This window comes from Rhizoctonia solani, chromosome 13, assembly GCF_016906535.1.
Source record: "Rhizoctonia solani chromosome 13, complete sequence".
Classification (NCBI taxonomy): domain Eukaryota; kingdom Fungi; phylum Basidiomycota; class Agaricomycetes; order Cantharellales; family Ceratobasidiaceae; genus Rhizoctonia; species Rhizoctonia solani.
The window spans coordinates 2,187,338-2,203,925 of record NC_057382.1 but is presented as its reverse complement, the minus strand read 5'-3'; the positions used below and the strand labels follow the sequence as shown (position 1 = coordinate 2,203,925).

At 45.1% G+C, this 16,588-nt stretch overlaps 4 protein-coding genes across 4 annotated transcripts; 2 read left to right on the top strand and 2 right to left on the bottom strand.

The window, feature by feature from the left end:
• Nucleotides 1-107: 107 nt before the first annotated feature.
• RhiXN_07526 (Retrotransposable element Tf2 protein) lies at nucleotides 108-4,720 on the top strand (the record flags this gene model as incomplete). The annotated part of the gene is made up of 2 exons (XM_043327342.1): nucleotides 108-1,291; nucleotides 1,315-4,720. 2 exons carry the CDS (start codon nucleotides 108-110, stop codon nucleotides 4,718-4,720), a joined length of 4,590 nt encoding a protein of 1,529 aa, XP_043185814.1.
• A 2,504-nt stretch (nucleotides 4,721-7,224) lies between these two features.
• On the bottom strand, nucleotides 7,225-8,718 carry RhiXN_07525 (Retrovirus-related Pol polyprotein from transposon TNT 1-94; the record flags this gene model as incomplete). The annotated part of the gene is made up of 2 exons (XM_043327341.1): nucleotides 7,225-8,495; nucleotides 8,544-8,718. 2 exons carry the CDS (start codon nucleotides 8,716-8,718, stop codon nucleotides 7,225-7,227), a joined length of 1,446 nt encoding a protein of 481 aa, XP_043185813.1.
• Nucleotides 8,719-13,030: 4,312 nt separating this feature from the next.
• On the bottom strand, nucleotides 13,031-14,164 carry RhiXN_07524 (uncharacterized protein; the record flags this gene model as incomplete). Its single annotated transcript, XM_043327340.1, has 7 exons — nucleotides 13,031-13,179; nucleotides 13,236-13,288; nucleotides 13,343-13,404; nucleotides 13,455-13,544; nucleotides 13,618-13,765; nucleotides 13,832-14,085; nucleotides 14,141-14,164. The coding sequence occupies 7 exons, from the start codon at nucleotides 14,162-14,164 to the stop codon at nucleotides 13,031-13,033; spliced, it is 780 nt and encodes a 259-aa protein (XP_043185812.1).
• Nucleotides 14,165-14,443: 279 nt separating this feature from the next.
• RhiXN_07523 (kinase domain protein) lies at nucleotides 14,444-15,762 on the top strand (the record flags this gene model as incomplete). The annotated part of the gene is made up of 5 exons (XM_043327339.1): nucleotides 14,444-14,647; nucleotides 14,707-15,000; nucleotides 15,052-15,089; nucleotides 15,139-15,454; nucleotides 15,505-15,762. The coding sequence occupies 5 exons, from the start codon at nucleotides 14,444-14,446 to the stop codon at nucleotides 15,760-15,762; spliced, it is 1,110 nt and encodes a 369-aa protein (XP_043185811.1).
• Nucleotides 15,763-16,588: the final 826 nt, after the last annotated feature.

Below are 16,588 nucleotides of genomic sequence, written 5' to 3'. Positions count from 1 at the left end.
CACACCCATACTCCTGTCCCTCTAGCCAATCCTCCCGTTGTTCCATTCCATCCCATTCCCAACCACCCTCTTGCAGCGCATCTCCCACTCCGCAAGACTTGCCAAGGATGGAACCGGAACCGTCCCTTACCGCTCTCCTCGAGGCTGTCACAGCCCTCACAGCCACTGTTGGGTCCCTGCAGGCCCAAATCCAATCTCAAGGCCAGCAGCTCATTGAGCTTAAAGCCATATGCAAGGAGACCGCCGACTTACTTGGCGACAAGGATCAAGGAGGACCCCAAGTCCAAGCCCAGCCTGGCCCATCGACTGGGCCTGTCACTCCCCCTACACATACAGGGGGAGAAGCGCACACTCCAGGAACGGTTAGGCCTGGACTCAAGGCCCCCTTCCGCCCATCAAGAGGAACGGGCTTTGACTCAGAAGAAGAGGAAGAACCCAGGCGGGCCCCTAAGAGAGAGCCTGGCGACACGCCTAAGCGGAGCCTCAGCTCCCTTACCCCCTTTGACTCAGGGTCTAGTGTGAAGCGACCCAAGATGGAGCTCCCCAATCCATACAAAGGGGACTCCAGGGGAAGAAAGGCAACCCAGTGGCTGGATTGCATGCTGCTGTGGGTTGCACTTCATCAAGATCAATTCAATGAAGAAGAACAAATGGTTGTGTGGATCCTTTATCACATGACTGATAAGGCCGCCGACTGGGCTCTCCCTATCATAGGGACCATCATCAAGGGCAAGGGAAACCCCCCTACCACTATCCCGGCCTTAACGGCCAAATTCAAAGAGGCATTTGCCAATCCCAACGCCAAACGGGCAGCCGCCAGGAAGATTGCCGCGCTTACTCAGACAACCACTACGTCTGAGTACGTTACCGAGTTCCGCAATCTTATGGCAGAACTTGATTGGAACACTGAGGCGTACATTGCCCAGTTTGTGCGCGGTCTTCACTGGAAAGTGAAGGAACTCCTGTCCACCAAGGACAATATCCTGGACGATGACCTTGAGGCTATATTTGCTGCCTCCGTCAAAATAGACAACATTTGTTGGGAAAACGAGGAGAACCAACCCAAGAAGGCCCCTGCCAAGTCCCCGGTCACCGCGACCACTTCCACCACTACCACCACCCAACGGGTCCGCCTATCAGAGGATCCCAATTACGTTACCCCGGAGGAAAGGGATCGCCGCCGAGCATCAGGGCTGTGCGTCAAATGCGGTCAAAAGGGACACGGCATCAAACAATGCCCCAATGGCTGGAAAGCTACCATCAAAGAGGTAGCCAAGGTAGCTGATGACGAGTCGGGAAAAGACTGAAACCAAGGATTACCGTCAAACCCTTGGTTACAAAAAATGCGCCTATAGAATCTATTGTTTCCAAATTTGTATCTATCGCTCTTGATTCAAATAAACGCCCCCTTTTATACATTGATTTAATAGCGCAAAACTTCCCGACGGCCCCCATCAAAACCCTGATAGATTCCGGAGCAACATCCAATTTCATTTCCCCCTCCATCGTTGAAAAGTACAAAATCCCAAAAACCCAACTCGAAAATCCACAAGTTGTGAGAATGTTAGATGGTACAATTTCACAGACTGGTCGCATATGGCACCAGGTTCATCTCGCGGTCTTGGCCAATGGCCATACACACTCCATTCCCTTCCTTGTTTGCCCAATTGGCAACACTCCGGCTATCTTAGGCATGACTTGGCTTACATCAGAATCCCCTCTTATAGATTGGCAACAGGGATCAGTCACATTCCCTGAACAGGTTCAAATTGCCTCAGAAGAAGAAGCGGACTCAGATCCTTTAGCAGACCTTCCCCCGCAGTACCACGAGTTTGCTAAAGTCTTTGGCGAAGAAGAATTCAAGGTCCTTCCCCCACATAGGGAGTATGACATCTCTATAGACCTTGTCCCAGACGCCAAACTGACCCCTGGCCCCATATACGGCATGACGGATGCGGAATCTAAGGCGTTGAAACAACACATTGACAAGGAACTAGCAACGGGCAAGATTTGCCCCAGTACCTTGTCCGCCGGCGCACCAGTCATGTTTGTAAAGAAGGCAGATGGCTCACTAAGACTGGTAGTTGACTATAGGAAGCTAAATGACGTCACGCACAAGAACGTCTACCCACTCCCTAGGCAAGACAACTTGATGGCCAAACTTAGGCACGCAAAAATGTTCACAAAGCTAGATCTACGCTGGGGTTACAACAACGTCAGGATCAAAGAAGGGGATGAATGGAAAACGGCATTCAGAACTAAATATGGGCTGTTTGAATATCTGGTAATGCCTTTTGGCCTCACCAACGCCCCAGCCGCCTTCCAACATTTCATGAACAACCTGTTCAGAGACCTCATTGACGTCACAGTGGTGATCTATTTGGATGACATACTAATCTTCTTGGAGAAACCGGAGGACCACCCTAACCACGTAAGGGAAGTCCTCTCCCAATTGATGAAGAATCAGCTGTTCTGCAAGCTCTCCAAGTGCCACTTCCACGTCACTACGGTTGATTATCTTGGCATTGTCATATCCCCCACCGGCTTTTCCATGGACCAGAAGAAGGTCAAGGCGGTCACATCATGGCCTCAACCCAAGACAGTAAAACAGGTCCAGGCCTTTTTAGGGTTTGTCAACTACCTCAGACGTTTCATTCCCAACTTCGGCACGGTTGCGCGGCCTCTACACAATCTCACCAAAAAGGAAACCCCCTGGTCATGGGGTAAAACAGAGGAAGACACATTCCAGGAGTTGAAGGCCCTTGTCACCAAATCCCTGGTTCTTATCCACTCCAATCCAGAACTACCCTACTATCTAGAGACAGACGCATCAGGGGTAGCCATGGGAGCTATATTGAGCCAAAGGGGAGAAGATAACCGGCTCCATCTGATTGCGTATATGTCAAAATCCTTCTCTGGTGCTGAAGCCAACTACGATACCCACAACAAGGAACTACTGGCAATCATTAAAGCCCTGGAGGAATGGAGGATCTTCTTGGAAGCCACAGACAAACCAATACAGGTGTTCACAGATCATTGCAACCTTGAATATTGGATGCAGGCAAGAACCTTCAACCGACGACATGCTAGATGGCGCGTATTCCTGAGTGATTTCAATTTCGAGATACATTATTGCCCAGGGAAACAATCGGGAAAGCCTGACGCCTTATCCAGGAGATCAGATTACACGGACACACCCCAGGAGCCAGAGGTTATGCTACCAGCCGAGGTATTTGCCAACACATCAGAAGAGGAACTTGAAATTGTCACCGAAGTCCGAAACAAACTAAGGGAGGACCCATCCCTAGAACCTATCATCCAGTTTCTGACAGAAGACGCTGATAACGCACCCCCCTCTATCCGAAAGGCCTACCAAGACTATGACTGGGAGGAAGACCTTCTATGGTACCGAGGGAAACTAGTAGTCCCAGACTCAGAGCCCCTGAAAGAACAACTGCTTAAGGAATTCCACGATTCCCCACTGGCAGGCCACCCAGGACAACAAAGGACACTGGAATTAATCAGCAGGTCTTACTGGTGGCCCGGTATGAAGTCTTCAGCTAAGGAATGGGTCGAATGCTGCCCAGTATGCCAAGCCAATCAACGTGCTCACGCACCAACCATTGCCCTCAAACCTTTAGAAGTACCCCCATTCCCTTTTCATACCATCTCTTACAATTTCATTACGGGCCTCCCTAAGTCAAACGGGCACGATGCAATACTAGTAGTCATTGACTCCTTCTCAAAGTTTGGACACTTCATCCCAACCACAAAGAAGGTCACAGCCAAGGGCCTTGCCGACTTGTTCATTAGTCATGTCTGGAAACTACACGGATTACCGGTCAAAACCATCTTGGACTGGGGAACAACGTTCACAGGGAAATTCCTAAGGGCTCTGTACCAGCGTCTTGGAGTCAAACCAGCCTTCTCCTCAGCCTACCACCCAGAATCGGACGGCCAAACAGAAAGGGTGAATCAGTTCATAGAATTCTACCTCAGATCATATGTTGCCGCCGACCACTTGGACTGGGCTACCTGGTTACCGCTAGCGGAATACGCCTACAATAACGCAAAGCACTCCGCCACCGGAAGAACCCCTTTTGAATTGGTTTATGGTAGAAATCCCGTCATGAATCCATCTAATGTTCCTGCCAACGTCCCAGAAGCTGATCAAGTGGCCAATACACTAGCCCGAGAATGGCAAGAGGCGGAATCAGCACTCAGAATGACCAAGGAGCGCATGACAGGCACAAGAGGAGTGGTACTGAGATATTCTGTGGGCAAAAAAGTCTGGCTGGACGGAAAAAACGTGGAACTTAGGACAAACTCCAACAAGCTGGATCCAAAACAGCTAGGACCGTTTGAAGTCACCGAAAAAGTCTCCAGTCACGCTTACCGCCTCAAGCTACCGGAAACTCTGAAAATTCATGACGTGTTCTACGTAGGATTGCTATCTAAAGTACACAAATCCCCAAGCCAACCATTCCCGGAACAACCTCCCCCTGAAACAATAGAGGGAGAAGAGGAATACAAGGTAGAACAGATCATTGACTCAAAGAGGCAACGGGGAAAATGGTTTTATTTAATCAAATGGAAAGGATATGGACCTGAGGACAACTCATGGGAACCAGAGGAGCTACTTGAGCATAGTCAAGAGGAGATCAAACGCTTCAACAAGTCACAACTGAAAAAGGCTCGTGACTCCGCCAAGAACCTTTAAGGGGGGGGCAATGTCATAACCTCCTAACATATACCATTGGACTTGCACAATTTTTCTGATATTTGTAGTATTTTTTACGGACTGGATATCTTTTGTTTTTCAATCACGTGATCTCGGCGCTTATTATGCCAAGATGCCGCGCCGAGATGCCGTGCCAAGGGCGCTTAGGAGAAATCCACGCTTCTGCGCAGCCTGCAGCACGCTTCTCATTTGTCTTAGATACTTCTTTCTCTCACAAGCACAGACCATGTAGATAGTGTGCTTTGTCTATATATACAGCAGGAAAATTGCTTGGAGACACCAAGTCGATTTTACCTTGCCTCTTACACATTAGAGAAGGTAGCCAGCCAGCTAAGTAGCCGGCCCCTAGTAGTACCAGTAGCACTCACCCCCTTACTTAACCTACCACACCTCCAGGCCTCAGGCCCCATTGTCACCAGTAGATAGAAGTAGAGCGCCTTAAGCGCTATTAGTATAGCCTTTGATAGTTGACTTACATAAGCTAGTGTAGTAGTACGGCCTTAAGCGCCCGCTCCCATCAGCGTGTACCCACCTTACAGTGGTGTACAACAAGGGGGTACAGGAGGTACATGTGGCAACTGAAACACTTGAGGGAGCCAATACTTTGGTACATAGTAAACAAACAACAAATCCTAATATTTGCCCCAAGGCAGTATTTACCTGTGTGGGTCCTTAGATGTCCCAAGGCTAAGTGTTTCATCCTTGGAGTGAACAGTCCCAAAGGTAGGATACCTCTGCATTGGGTACTTACAGTAAATGGGGCATAACTCTGCCAAATGTTGTCTGTTTTGGGAGTTTGACCCAGCGTTCTGGAGCGCACAAACATGCGCACCTAAGCGCAAGCGATTCGGCAGTGTGGGATGCCCGGGTGATGGAGAAAAGGCGCATTTAGTGCATTGGCGCTTAAGGGCTGATTAAGCGCCGGAGCACTTGCCTATGCAACAAGGGGGACCCTGAATATTTCTGTGTGTAGCCACAAGATAGAATCTTGAATAATAGATACTAAAAACAAGAGAAATATTACTTGTTACTGTTTATCTACTCAGCTGAATTTATATATATTTAAATGAGTGAGAAAACAGCATATATGCGAAAGGCATTGCATATTAAGGGTATTCCAGAGGTTTGTAGGTTTTGTAAAGGTCACTATTGGATAGAGGGACCTTGAAAACCTTAGTTCGCATCTTTATCTCATTTGTTTACTGTAGGATTACTAGTGTAATTAATAAAATAAGTACAGATTAAAGAAGAAATGTCATATCCATAACAGCAGCCCACAGTACACTTCTCTTTTCACATGTAGTCTTCTATTCACACACACACAGACCACATGTACTTAGCAGTTTTGTCTATATATACAGCAAGGAAATTGCTTGGAGACCTCAAGTCAATTTTACCTTGTCTCTTACTCATTAGAGAAGGTAGCTAGCCAGCTAAGTAGCCAGCCCCCACTTGTCAGAAGTGTTGAAATCTTATGTATATAGATGTATATAAATTTATTACTAAACTAAACTAAATTGTATACAAAAGTAAAGACAGTAAAAGAGAAGTAGAGATAGAGAGGTAAGGATAGAGGGCTTGTGTGTGGGCCTTTATATATCCCAAGAAACCTACCAAGTCATATGGTAAATTGCTGCGCATATGACTGCGCACTGAATGACTTGTACTTACTGACTCAATTACTGCGCATAGAACATACTAGAAGAATCTAGTATCTACAAGATATTTCAACACTCCCCCTTAATCAAGTAAGTGTCAATACATTCAATTAATTCAATCTTATTCATTTACAATTGTTACAGATCCCAGTTTCATTATTTCAGTTGTTTGTGTAATTAAAATCTTCAGCTAATTAATTATCCTTTGCTCATTGGCTTGCCCATGATTCCTTGCATTAGATAACTAAACTGTGGTGCAGGTAACGCTTTAGTAAAAGCGTTGGCTAAGTTTTCTTTAGTTGGTACGTACAGTGTAGCTACCTTGCGTTTCTCTATGAGATCTTGCATGAAGTGGTGTCAGATGTTGATGTGTTTTGATTGTCCATGGAATTGCAATTCCTTGGACAGAGCAAGCGCAGCAAGGTTGTCTGAAACAATTAATGTTGGTGTGTCAGCAACATATTGTAATTCCTCAAAAAATTGACGGAGCCACATAGCTTGAGTACATGCATGAGATAACGCCATATACTCCGCTTCCATTGTTGATAAGGCAACAGTGGCTTGCTTCTTAGCTGACCAAGATATAGCAGCTCCTCCAAGCATAAACACATGACCGGAAACAGACTTACAATCTAGTAAGTTGCTTCCCCAATTGGCGTTGGAATAGCCTAATTCGCCAAAGTCTTTGTTTGATTGGCAATATGTTATCCCAAGAGCTGGTGTGCCCTTTAGGTAGCGTACTAGGCGCTTAACTGCTGTCACGTGCGCCGGACCAAAGCACAAAGTAAATTGTGCAAGGTGTGCAACAGCGTAAGCTATGTCTGGTCATGTGCATAGGGCGGCATACAGTAGCTGACCAATGTATGTACCATAATTGAACTTTGGTTTGACTCCTTTGTATTGAGTGAGTTGTATGGTCAGGCTAAAAGGAGTGTTGGCAGGGTAAGCTTCTGCAAGGCCTGCATAATCAACTAGTGAGTTAATATATGCTGCTTGGTTGAGTGTGATGAAGCCATTCTTACAATTGCGTTGGAATGCTATTCCAAGGAAGTGATGTATTGGTCCAAGGTTGCGCATGTCAAATGTGCGCAAGAGTTTGGATATTGTAATATCAGAGTGGTTTGGCAATGATATGACAATTGAATTGTCAACATGTGTAGCTATGATTGACACACACAGCTCACCGTTAATGTTGTTGATTTGGTGGTATACACATGCGTTGGTAAAGCATGGTGTGTATCCAATTGCTTTCAGCTTTGTGTTGTATAGTTTATTCCACATCCGTCCTGCTTGTTTCAGTCCGTAAATTGATTGCTTTAATTTTAACACTTTGTTTGTACTGTTGCTAAAATAAGGGATTTGCTGCATGTATAAATCTTTGTCAACTTTGGCATGTAGGTAAGCCAAGTTTACATCAAGCTGTTGTATATCCCAATTGTACTGGTTAGCAATTGATATGAGTGTACGGATTGAATCAAGATGTACAATGGGTGCAAATGTCTTGTCAAAATCAATGCTGGGTTGCTGACTAAATCCTTGGGCTACAAGTCTTGCCTTGTGTTGGATGGGTGTGCTGTTCTTGTCATGCTTGAGTACAAGGACCCATTTGTTCCCCATTGCCTTGCGTTTGGGTGGTAAGTCTGTTAGTTTGTACGTTCCCATTTGTTTGAGGGTGCTGACCTCCTTGGCCATTGCCTTCCACCATTCCTCTGCATTTGGCCTGGATAGCGCCTCTGCAACGGTAGGACTGTTGGTTGTTGGCGTTGGCGGTTCATTGTTGATGAACGTCCACGTTGGTTCCATATCTCCGGACAACGCCAAGGTGGGGTTTGGCTGTTTGGGGATCAATGGTTCATTGAGGTATAGCTGTTTGAATTGTTTGCAAAGTTTGTTGATGGTTGGTTTGGGTGTTGTTGGGGTGACCATCAAGTAGGTAAGGTCCAGGGTGCTGGTATTGGTGGGTAGTACGGTGGAGGGACTGTCAAAGAAGTTGTATGTGCTAGGTACAGTGTTGTCAGAGCTATTGGGGTTGCTGGGTGTGATAGGGACATTGGAGCTATTGGGGTTGCTGGGCGTGATAGGGACATTGGAGAACTCTATTAAAAGGTTAGCAGTTTTGTTCTTTGGCTGAGAACCTGACTGACCAGACATGGGAGGGTGCCGGATCTTGAGGGTAATCCCTCCTTGCATGTTGTTGAGTTTGATGGGAGCAACATTAGGATTCCAACTGCGGGTTTGGACTCCTGCGTTGTTAGTTCCAGACGTAAGTGTGTTGAGTTGTTGTAGTGCATTTGTAGTTGCGCTAGGGTTAATGCGCATAGCAGAGTGAGAACAAGTAGTATAAGGTTTAAGTACGTTATTGTGAGTGAGTTTTGTTGATTTGTTGGATGCTTTTTGTTCAATCTTAGGCTCACTTTTTATATCTACAGGTTTGTTTGAGTCACTCTTTTCTTCCTTGCTGACTGTATGCACTCCCCCTGTTCCAGCAGGTTCTTTTGGTTGTTCTGCAGCGCTGTTGGCATGAGTCATCTCCCCCTCAGCGGGTGGAGCAACTGTATCTCCCCAATCCTGGTCAATTCCAGGTTCTTCACTAACCGTGTTTACTCTTGGAAAGGTAATGTTCCTCAAGTGTAATATCCTGTTCAGTCCTGATTTGTAGTATCTCCAGCTTTTGCCTTGTACTTCCAATATTCCAATGAATATTGCTTGGAATGCTTTTGCATCTAACTTAGATCAATCTCTGGTTTGATCTAGTACATAGCATTTACTTCCCCACGGTCTTAATGTACTAACATTTGGCTTCTTGCCCCAAAATGACTCAAATGGAGTCATCCAAAACATTCTGTGCACTTGTGTTGGAACTCAATTCTTAAGGTAACAGGCGTATGCAATTGCCTTGTTCCATAGGAATTTTGGCGCATTTGACTTGAGCATCATTGCTTGCGCCTTATTGGTGAGTGTCTGGTTTAATCTCTCAGCTATACTGTTTTGCTGAGATGAATGCAGGGCCATTGTTTCTAATATTGTCCCTTTCTGTGCCGCATACTCAATCCATTCTTTGTTCACAAACTTGCCTCCGTTATCAAAATGGACTTTCTTTATTTTCTTTTCTTTTTGTGTATTTAACATTGCTTCAAATGCCTTATATTCATTCAGCGTTTTGTCTTTGTGCCTAAGGAATCCCAAGCAAGTAAATCTTGTAGCTACGTCTGTGAATGATACATAGTATCTGTATTGGCTGATTGAGAGTGTATGTGCGGGTCCCCATACATTGTTAACTATTAACTCACCAATATTGGATATTTTTGTTGCCAATTCATTTGGATATGGTTGTGTATGCGCCTTTGCTTGTATGCATACTTTGCATTTGAAGTTGAGTCCTTCTTTGTCTTTGTTTATTTCCATTCCTTTGATTGCTTTGGTGCTTTTCAGGCGTTGGAGAGCTTGCGGACTAATATGTCCTAGTGTTTTGTGCCATTCAAACCAAGTTTGACTGGTTTGTTTCATCAGCGCCAACTCATTGGTTGTTTTCTTCATTCTTGCTGTTTCCTTACTAACTGCTGTTCCACTGATTTTCCATAAATTTCCGTGTTTGCAATTACTCAGTTTTGATCCGTAAGTGATTGGATCATTGTTTACACCGTATATGACTAATCAGTCCCAATCCATTGATATCCAATAGCCTTTATTGGTTACTAGCAATAAGCTGATAAGGTTTGCTGGGGAGCTTGGCACATATGCTACATTAGTAAGTTTGATACTTCTATATTCATCTTTGTCTGGGTTGGCTAAGCATAATAGCTCCACTGTACCTTGGCCTAATATGGGCTCCTTACCAGTCACGCCTGTAACATATCCTGTCAATCAATTATACTCACTGAATAGGCTTCTATTGTTTGCTATGTGAGTTGTTGTTCCACTATTGGCAATCCAGGTGTTTGTTGGCTTACTTCCATATATATTCAAATTCTCAAGGGTCAAGAACGCGTAGTTGGCACAGCTGTTATTGTCCTCAACAGCTATATGCGTCCTTGCATTGCCGTTTTGGACTTTGTTTGGTGCATTGAACTTTCTATTTGTTCCTTTGCCATTGTTCTGACCGGGTTTGTATGCACCTCCACCTGGGCCCCTACATTTGGCTGCCCAGTGTCCTATCTTACCGCAGTTGTTGCATTTAGACTTGGACTTATCTGGTCCCTTACTGCCAGTACGTATAGGTTTATTGAAGCTTGCTTTGTTTGTACTAAAGAATGCTTTCCCTTCTGGGTTTTGGGCATTCTTTCTATGTGCTTTGGCTGTTATGCACAATCTAATGTCATTTACTTGGTTTGATAACGCGCTGTTATCTTGTAAATCAAATTGGAAACTTACTGATTGGGAGAATGAATCCCATGAGTCAGGTAAGCTTGCAATCAATGTTGTGATCCAGTTGGCTTCAGTGCATGAGCCGGGACTAATATTGTTTATTTGCTGGAACCATCCGCGCATGCGTTGGATGTGTTCCTTGATGTCTTTGCCATCAGTCATTTGGTGACTGAAGAACTTTCTTTGTAGGTCAATGAGTCCAACCGTTCCCTTGACTTGATAAGTTGTTGCAAGGGCGTTCCAAGCGTTGGCAGATGTTGTGCATCCTTGAATTAGGTTTAGTACACTTCCATTGACTCTTAATCTTATATTAGATAATGCTTTTTGGTTGGCTTTAACCCATTTTGTGTACTTGTTGTTAGTTGCTGTATATTCATAGTCAGGCAATGGTTTGCCCTTGTCATCTGTCCGGTTTCTTTTGGTTTTCAGTACAGTCTTGCTAGGTGCAATAATTGTCTTGTTTACGTAGCCATATAGATCAAGATCTGATAATATGTCTTCCATCTGTATGCGCCACATATTATAATTCTCAGTTCCCCAAAGGGGTGCAATCTGGTGCGTTCCGCTAGCTGCACTGGGGGCTGAAGTGCTTGCTACAGCTTTGGCCATGTTTAATGTACTTGAGTAAGTGTGTTATATATCTATCTATCTACAGTTGGTTATTGAGCGTACAATTGGGGCTCATAACCTGTTGAAATCCAATGTATATAGATGTATATATAAATGTATTAATTAAACTAAACTAAATTGTATACAAAAGTAAAGACAGTAAAAGAGAAGTAGAGATAGAGAGGTAAGGATAGAGGGCTTGTGTGTGGGCCTTTATATATCCCAAGAAACCTACCAAGTCATATGGTAAATTGCTGCGCATATGACTGCGCACTGAATGACTTGTACTTACTGACTCAATTACTGCGCATAGAACATACTAGAAGAATCTAGTATCTACAAGATATTTCAACAAGAAGTACTTACCCCTTTACTTGACCTACCACACCTCCAGGCCTCAGGCCCCATTGTCACCAGTAGTTAGTAGGAGTCCACCTTAAGCGGAAGTAGTATAGCCTTAAGTAGATAGTTAGATCAGCTCTGTCAGTAGTAGTATGGCCTTAAGCGCCCATCCACTAGCAAGTACCCAACCTTACAGTTGGCATACAACACTGATAAACCTAGCTTATATTGTGCATATATTCTGTGCATATCTTCTGATTCTTAATCCTAGTTCTTAGTTATTCCCATATACATTTTTTATATAGTAATTCTTTCTTACTCCTGTACTTACACAACTCTTAACAATGTGATTTAAAAAGTGAGTCTAAGTAGTTTGTAAAAATAGTAAAAATAATAGAAAAATCAGGAGATTCTAGTGGTATATTTGATGGGAGTGTAACGCAAGTCAAGATACAGTATAAACATTGTGGCTATGATTACATGATAAGCACTGTGGCTACAGTAATTTCATGCATATATCTGAATAAACATGACTTGGAGAATACAGGGGAAAAGTCCATTAAATAAAAGAGCAAAAAATCTGGATAAGTTTCAGGAAAGTGTCATGGGTCATGGCAGGTAGCTTGTTTGCCTGGGCCTTGCTCCTTGGCCACAGGCAAGCACACTACCCTGTCTGCAAACCACAAAAACACACTGCCAACCACCCCCACCCAGAGGTACAACAGGTTGTAAAGCTTGTTTGTTTTAACCTTGAGGAACACAAATTGGTGTGCATTAGAAGCTTAGTCACTGATAGTTGAGTTTAGGAGGTACAATAGGTCAATAAAACATGTACAGTTATAACATGATATTCCACCCCACATAATTTACTGAGAAACCCCACAGTTTGGTTTGGTTACAACAATTGGAAACAGTACCAGTGAGATTGCTACAGGGTTACAGTTCAAGTGTTATGTTCATAGCATACCACCAGTAAATATACTGGAAGAACTGTATGCAAAGGTAGACATGAATGACGCAATAAAAGATGGGCCCTGGTGGCTATCCACCATTTGATGTCCCTCGAGTCTAAACAGGTACATATAGGTTGACCGTATGACTTTAATTCTAACAATATTGCACTCACTCGCGTGGATTGCTTTTCATTAATTCATCTCCAATCTTTAATAGATCGTCTTTCAAATAGCTTGTTGTCAAATGGCTACTAATTGATTCTTTGATGGAGGCTTACCCGTGTTCTCTTTATCCTCGTTGGGATGATGCAGTTTGGTTTCTTTAATGGTTTGTTAACTTAAAGCTTGGTCATGCCTGTGGTCTACTTGCCTACCACCATGGCTCGTTTGGAGCGATTAACGCAAAACAATATTCTGATGTACGGGTCCTCGTCGTGAGATGAGGATGTTGAGTCGCCGTCAATTGTTCCCTCGTAAATTTTACGCGACACCGTAGCGATGAATCGCTTGGCTGGGCAGATGATTCAGTAATCAGAGGACGGTGTGTATTATTAATTTGATACTCACTCGGTTGATCTTCGTTATGATCAACTCCAGACATGGAAGCCTTCCCTGGCTGGCTGGGATCTAAAACATATCATCAGTGGGCAGCGTCAAGTAGAAATACAATTGACTTGCCCTGGGATGTGGCATCGGCCACCATAGATAACACAGGTGCAGTAAGATTGTCAACCCACTTGGTCAGAGTTAGCAGAAATCTTTTTAGAATGATAAAGGCATCCGTACCTGCAAAGATGATGGAGACGGTGTACCGGTGGTTGCTTCCTGAATATCGGGGCCTGACACTACATCGCCTTGGACTCTACGACTGGCTGTCTGGTGTTAAATAGACGGTAGTAATCGTTGATTAGCGTACAGTGACGATATTAGAACAGGAAATACTTGCTACAACGTCATTACGATACGTCTGGCATTGTTGAAGGAGCTTCCGAATATCGCTCTGGAATGCTTCCTTTTCTTCTTCGCTCTCGAAGAAAATGCGTTTTTGTTCTCGCCCCTGTATATCGTCCTTGACTTCAATCACCATGAGGTTAAGCCTGCGGTGCAGTAAAGTGAGCTAGTATTCAGATAATCTAACCGTAACAAACTCGAGCAAGACGTACTCGGTATATTTGTGCTCGAATGTCTCAAACTGCTTGCTAGGTATCCGCCGACTGATACTGTTAAGGAGCTTGTTTGATTGGCTGAGCAGATCGTCCACCGTCGCAAGGAGCTCTTTGGCCTCCCTGCTATCTGTGGAGCGTCCCCTTCCAAATACACTGGAAAGGCCTTTCAGAGCGAGCATGTTGGGTGGTGGGCATACGTGGGCAAGTTCACCCGAAGCGGTTGATTTGAGTGGAAAAGGGGCTGTGACGGCCTAACGTGTTACCGCATTAGAGCATCGGGGTAAGTCCCAAAGTGACGAAGCTTACAGAACTCGATAGGGCATGTGGCATTTGGGGAACATGGTGGCTAAAAGCACTGACAAACACAGGGGTACCAAGCAAGCCCGGGTACTGAAAATGTTATTTGTGTAACGGCACGTGTCGGATGACTATCCACTTGGTTGTGCCCCCTCACCCGGTTCTCCCATTGGTCGCTAAAGCTATCAGTTTACTGAATGCCCCTTTTCGGGGAGTTGATGTGTTGCAGCTAATTCTTAGTGCCCTATAACCTAACATAGCTGCTCTTGTCTTTTTAGACCGCAAAACAACTATAGCCTCTCAGTTCAAGCGATGAACAATGCTGCGTTCGACGACATCGGTATCCATTCGCGGCCGGACAAAAGATCAGAGGCCGAAGACCGATGGGTAGCCTTTCAGCCGTACCTACTCTCCAAGGGCTATCAACTCCGGCCCCGATACCAGCCAGATTGGGTCCCGTCCTGGAAGGGAACTTCTATCAAGCCTTTGCACTGTGAAGACAGTCTTGACTCCATAGTTAGTAGCAGTCGTTTGATCATACGCAGCTCGACTGATGTTATCTGGATACACTAAAGCCTATCCGAGTGTTGGATGCTACTCGAATCCAGGACAACCAGCAAGTGAAACTCAAAATGATTGTTGCTTACGCCGCGGGAGAAGGTGCTAACGAATACGCTTTACTGAAACACTTTTCGGAGTCTCCACTTAAAGATGATCCCTCAAATCACGTTGTACCTTGTCTCGACTCTTTCCCTATTCCCGGCATCGACGCAGGGAACTTCGTTGTTATGCCATTACTCAGCTCCTACCAGCTGATTCCATTTTACAACTTGGCAGAGGTCCACGAACTACTGAAGCAATTGTTCGATGTGAGTACTAGGCCAATAGCCTGCTTTAATGCTCAAGAAACAACCTTACAGGGCCTCTTATTCCTACATAGTAACAATGTTGCTCATCGGTAATATTTCTCAGAGCCCTACAGCTAATTCATGTCTCACTCCGTGCAGGGATATTGCCTCTACCAATGTCATGATGGACGCCCGGCCCCTTTTTGAGGAGCCCTTTCATCCCTTTTATCAAGACCATTCCCTCGACGCCAAACGTCTCATTTACCCCTCGTACTCTCGATCTGAAAAGGACGTCCGGTACTACTTTATCGACTACGGTTACGCCGTTTGGTTCCCAGACCCAAATGCCCCACGTACAGCTGTAGGGGTCGATGCACGAGAGGCAGCACCGGAACAAAAAAGCGGTCAGCCTTACGACCCGTTCCCGGCGGATGTCTATCAGCTCGGAAAAATGATTCACGATGACCTGTTTCAAGTACGTATCTAACTCATCGTGTGCTACATGTTATTGGATATCTTTGATAGGCAGTAGACGACCTGAGGTTTCTCTTGCCATTGATCAGGGGAATGACTGAGGAGACCCCGACCCGAAGACTGACCCTTGAGCAAGCTCGGGATCAAATGAACACCTCATTCGTCGGGCTCCATGGATGGAGGTACCGTTGGCCTCTTGTGCCCAGAAACACTCGCTTCCAGGATAGATGCTGGTATTTCTTCCGTGGGCTTGTAGCAGAGATTCTGTTTTTGGTCAGGTGTATTAGGAGGCTCGGGTTGCGGAACTAAACGCCCGAATTGAGATGGCTCTATTTGTTAATTTTTACATGTGCCACATGACCAGGAATTGAAATCTACAAGACGATAAAGCTGGAACATATCCATGGTGGTTTGCGTGATAGTCCTCGAAGGAAAGCTTTGAGATCCAGGGTTTAGAGGGAGTTCAACCTAACTGTGAAGTGCGGTAAGAACCCTTACTGAAAGACATTTTCCCGATCAAGAGTTGTAAGTGTTGTCACGTGCTACGAGAGGGTAGGGCGAAGGTACGGACACAAGTGAAATACGCTTTACACAGGGAGGAAAAGTGTAGTGATGAACATGAACAGGCTCCTCGTAAAAAATATACAGAGATACCCCCGCTAGGCTCAGGCCACGCAAACTGAACTATCCGAATCACGAACGCGGAATTACGAGCCTCACCATCGCATATCGAATAAGACATGACAGAAAAGCATTGTAAACTCACAGTTTCTCCAGTCCCCTCGGTCGAAGTTCATGACACTCTCATGGATCAGGTGGAACCCCTAAAACCGTTTCGGCATACTGGGCAGTTACCCATCACAAATGGCGAGAGTTATAACGACATAATAGAGATGCGGAAGACGATGGGTAGGTCAACAAGGAAGCATAGCAGATTCAGCGCGCAGTTCAAACCGGAGGATATTTAGGCAAAGGACGCGGATTCCCGGTTTGAACAATAATGTAAGCAGATATGAGAGCGAGGGTGGAAGAGAGTCGAAGCTTAGAGAGTCGGAGAGAGTCGGAGAGAGTTGGAGAGAGTTGGGGAGGGTTGGGGAGGGTTGGAGAGTGAGCAGAGGCCAAGGGGAGAGAAAGC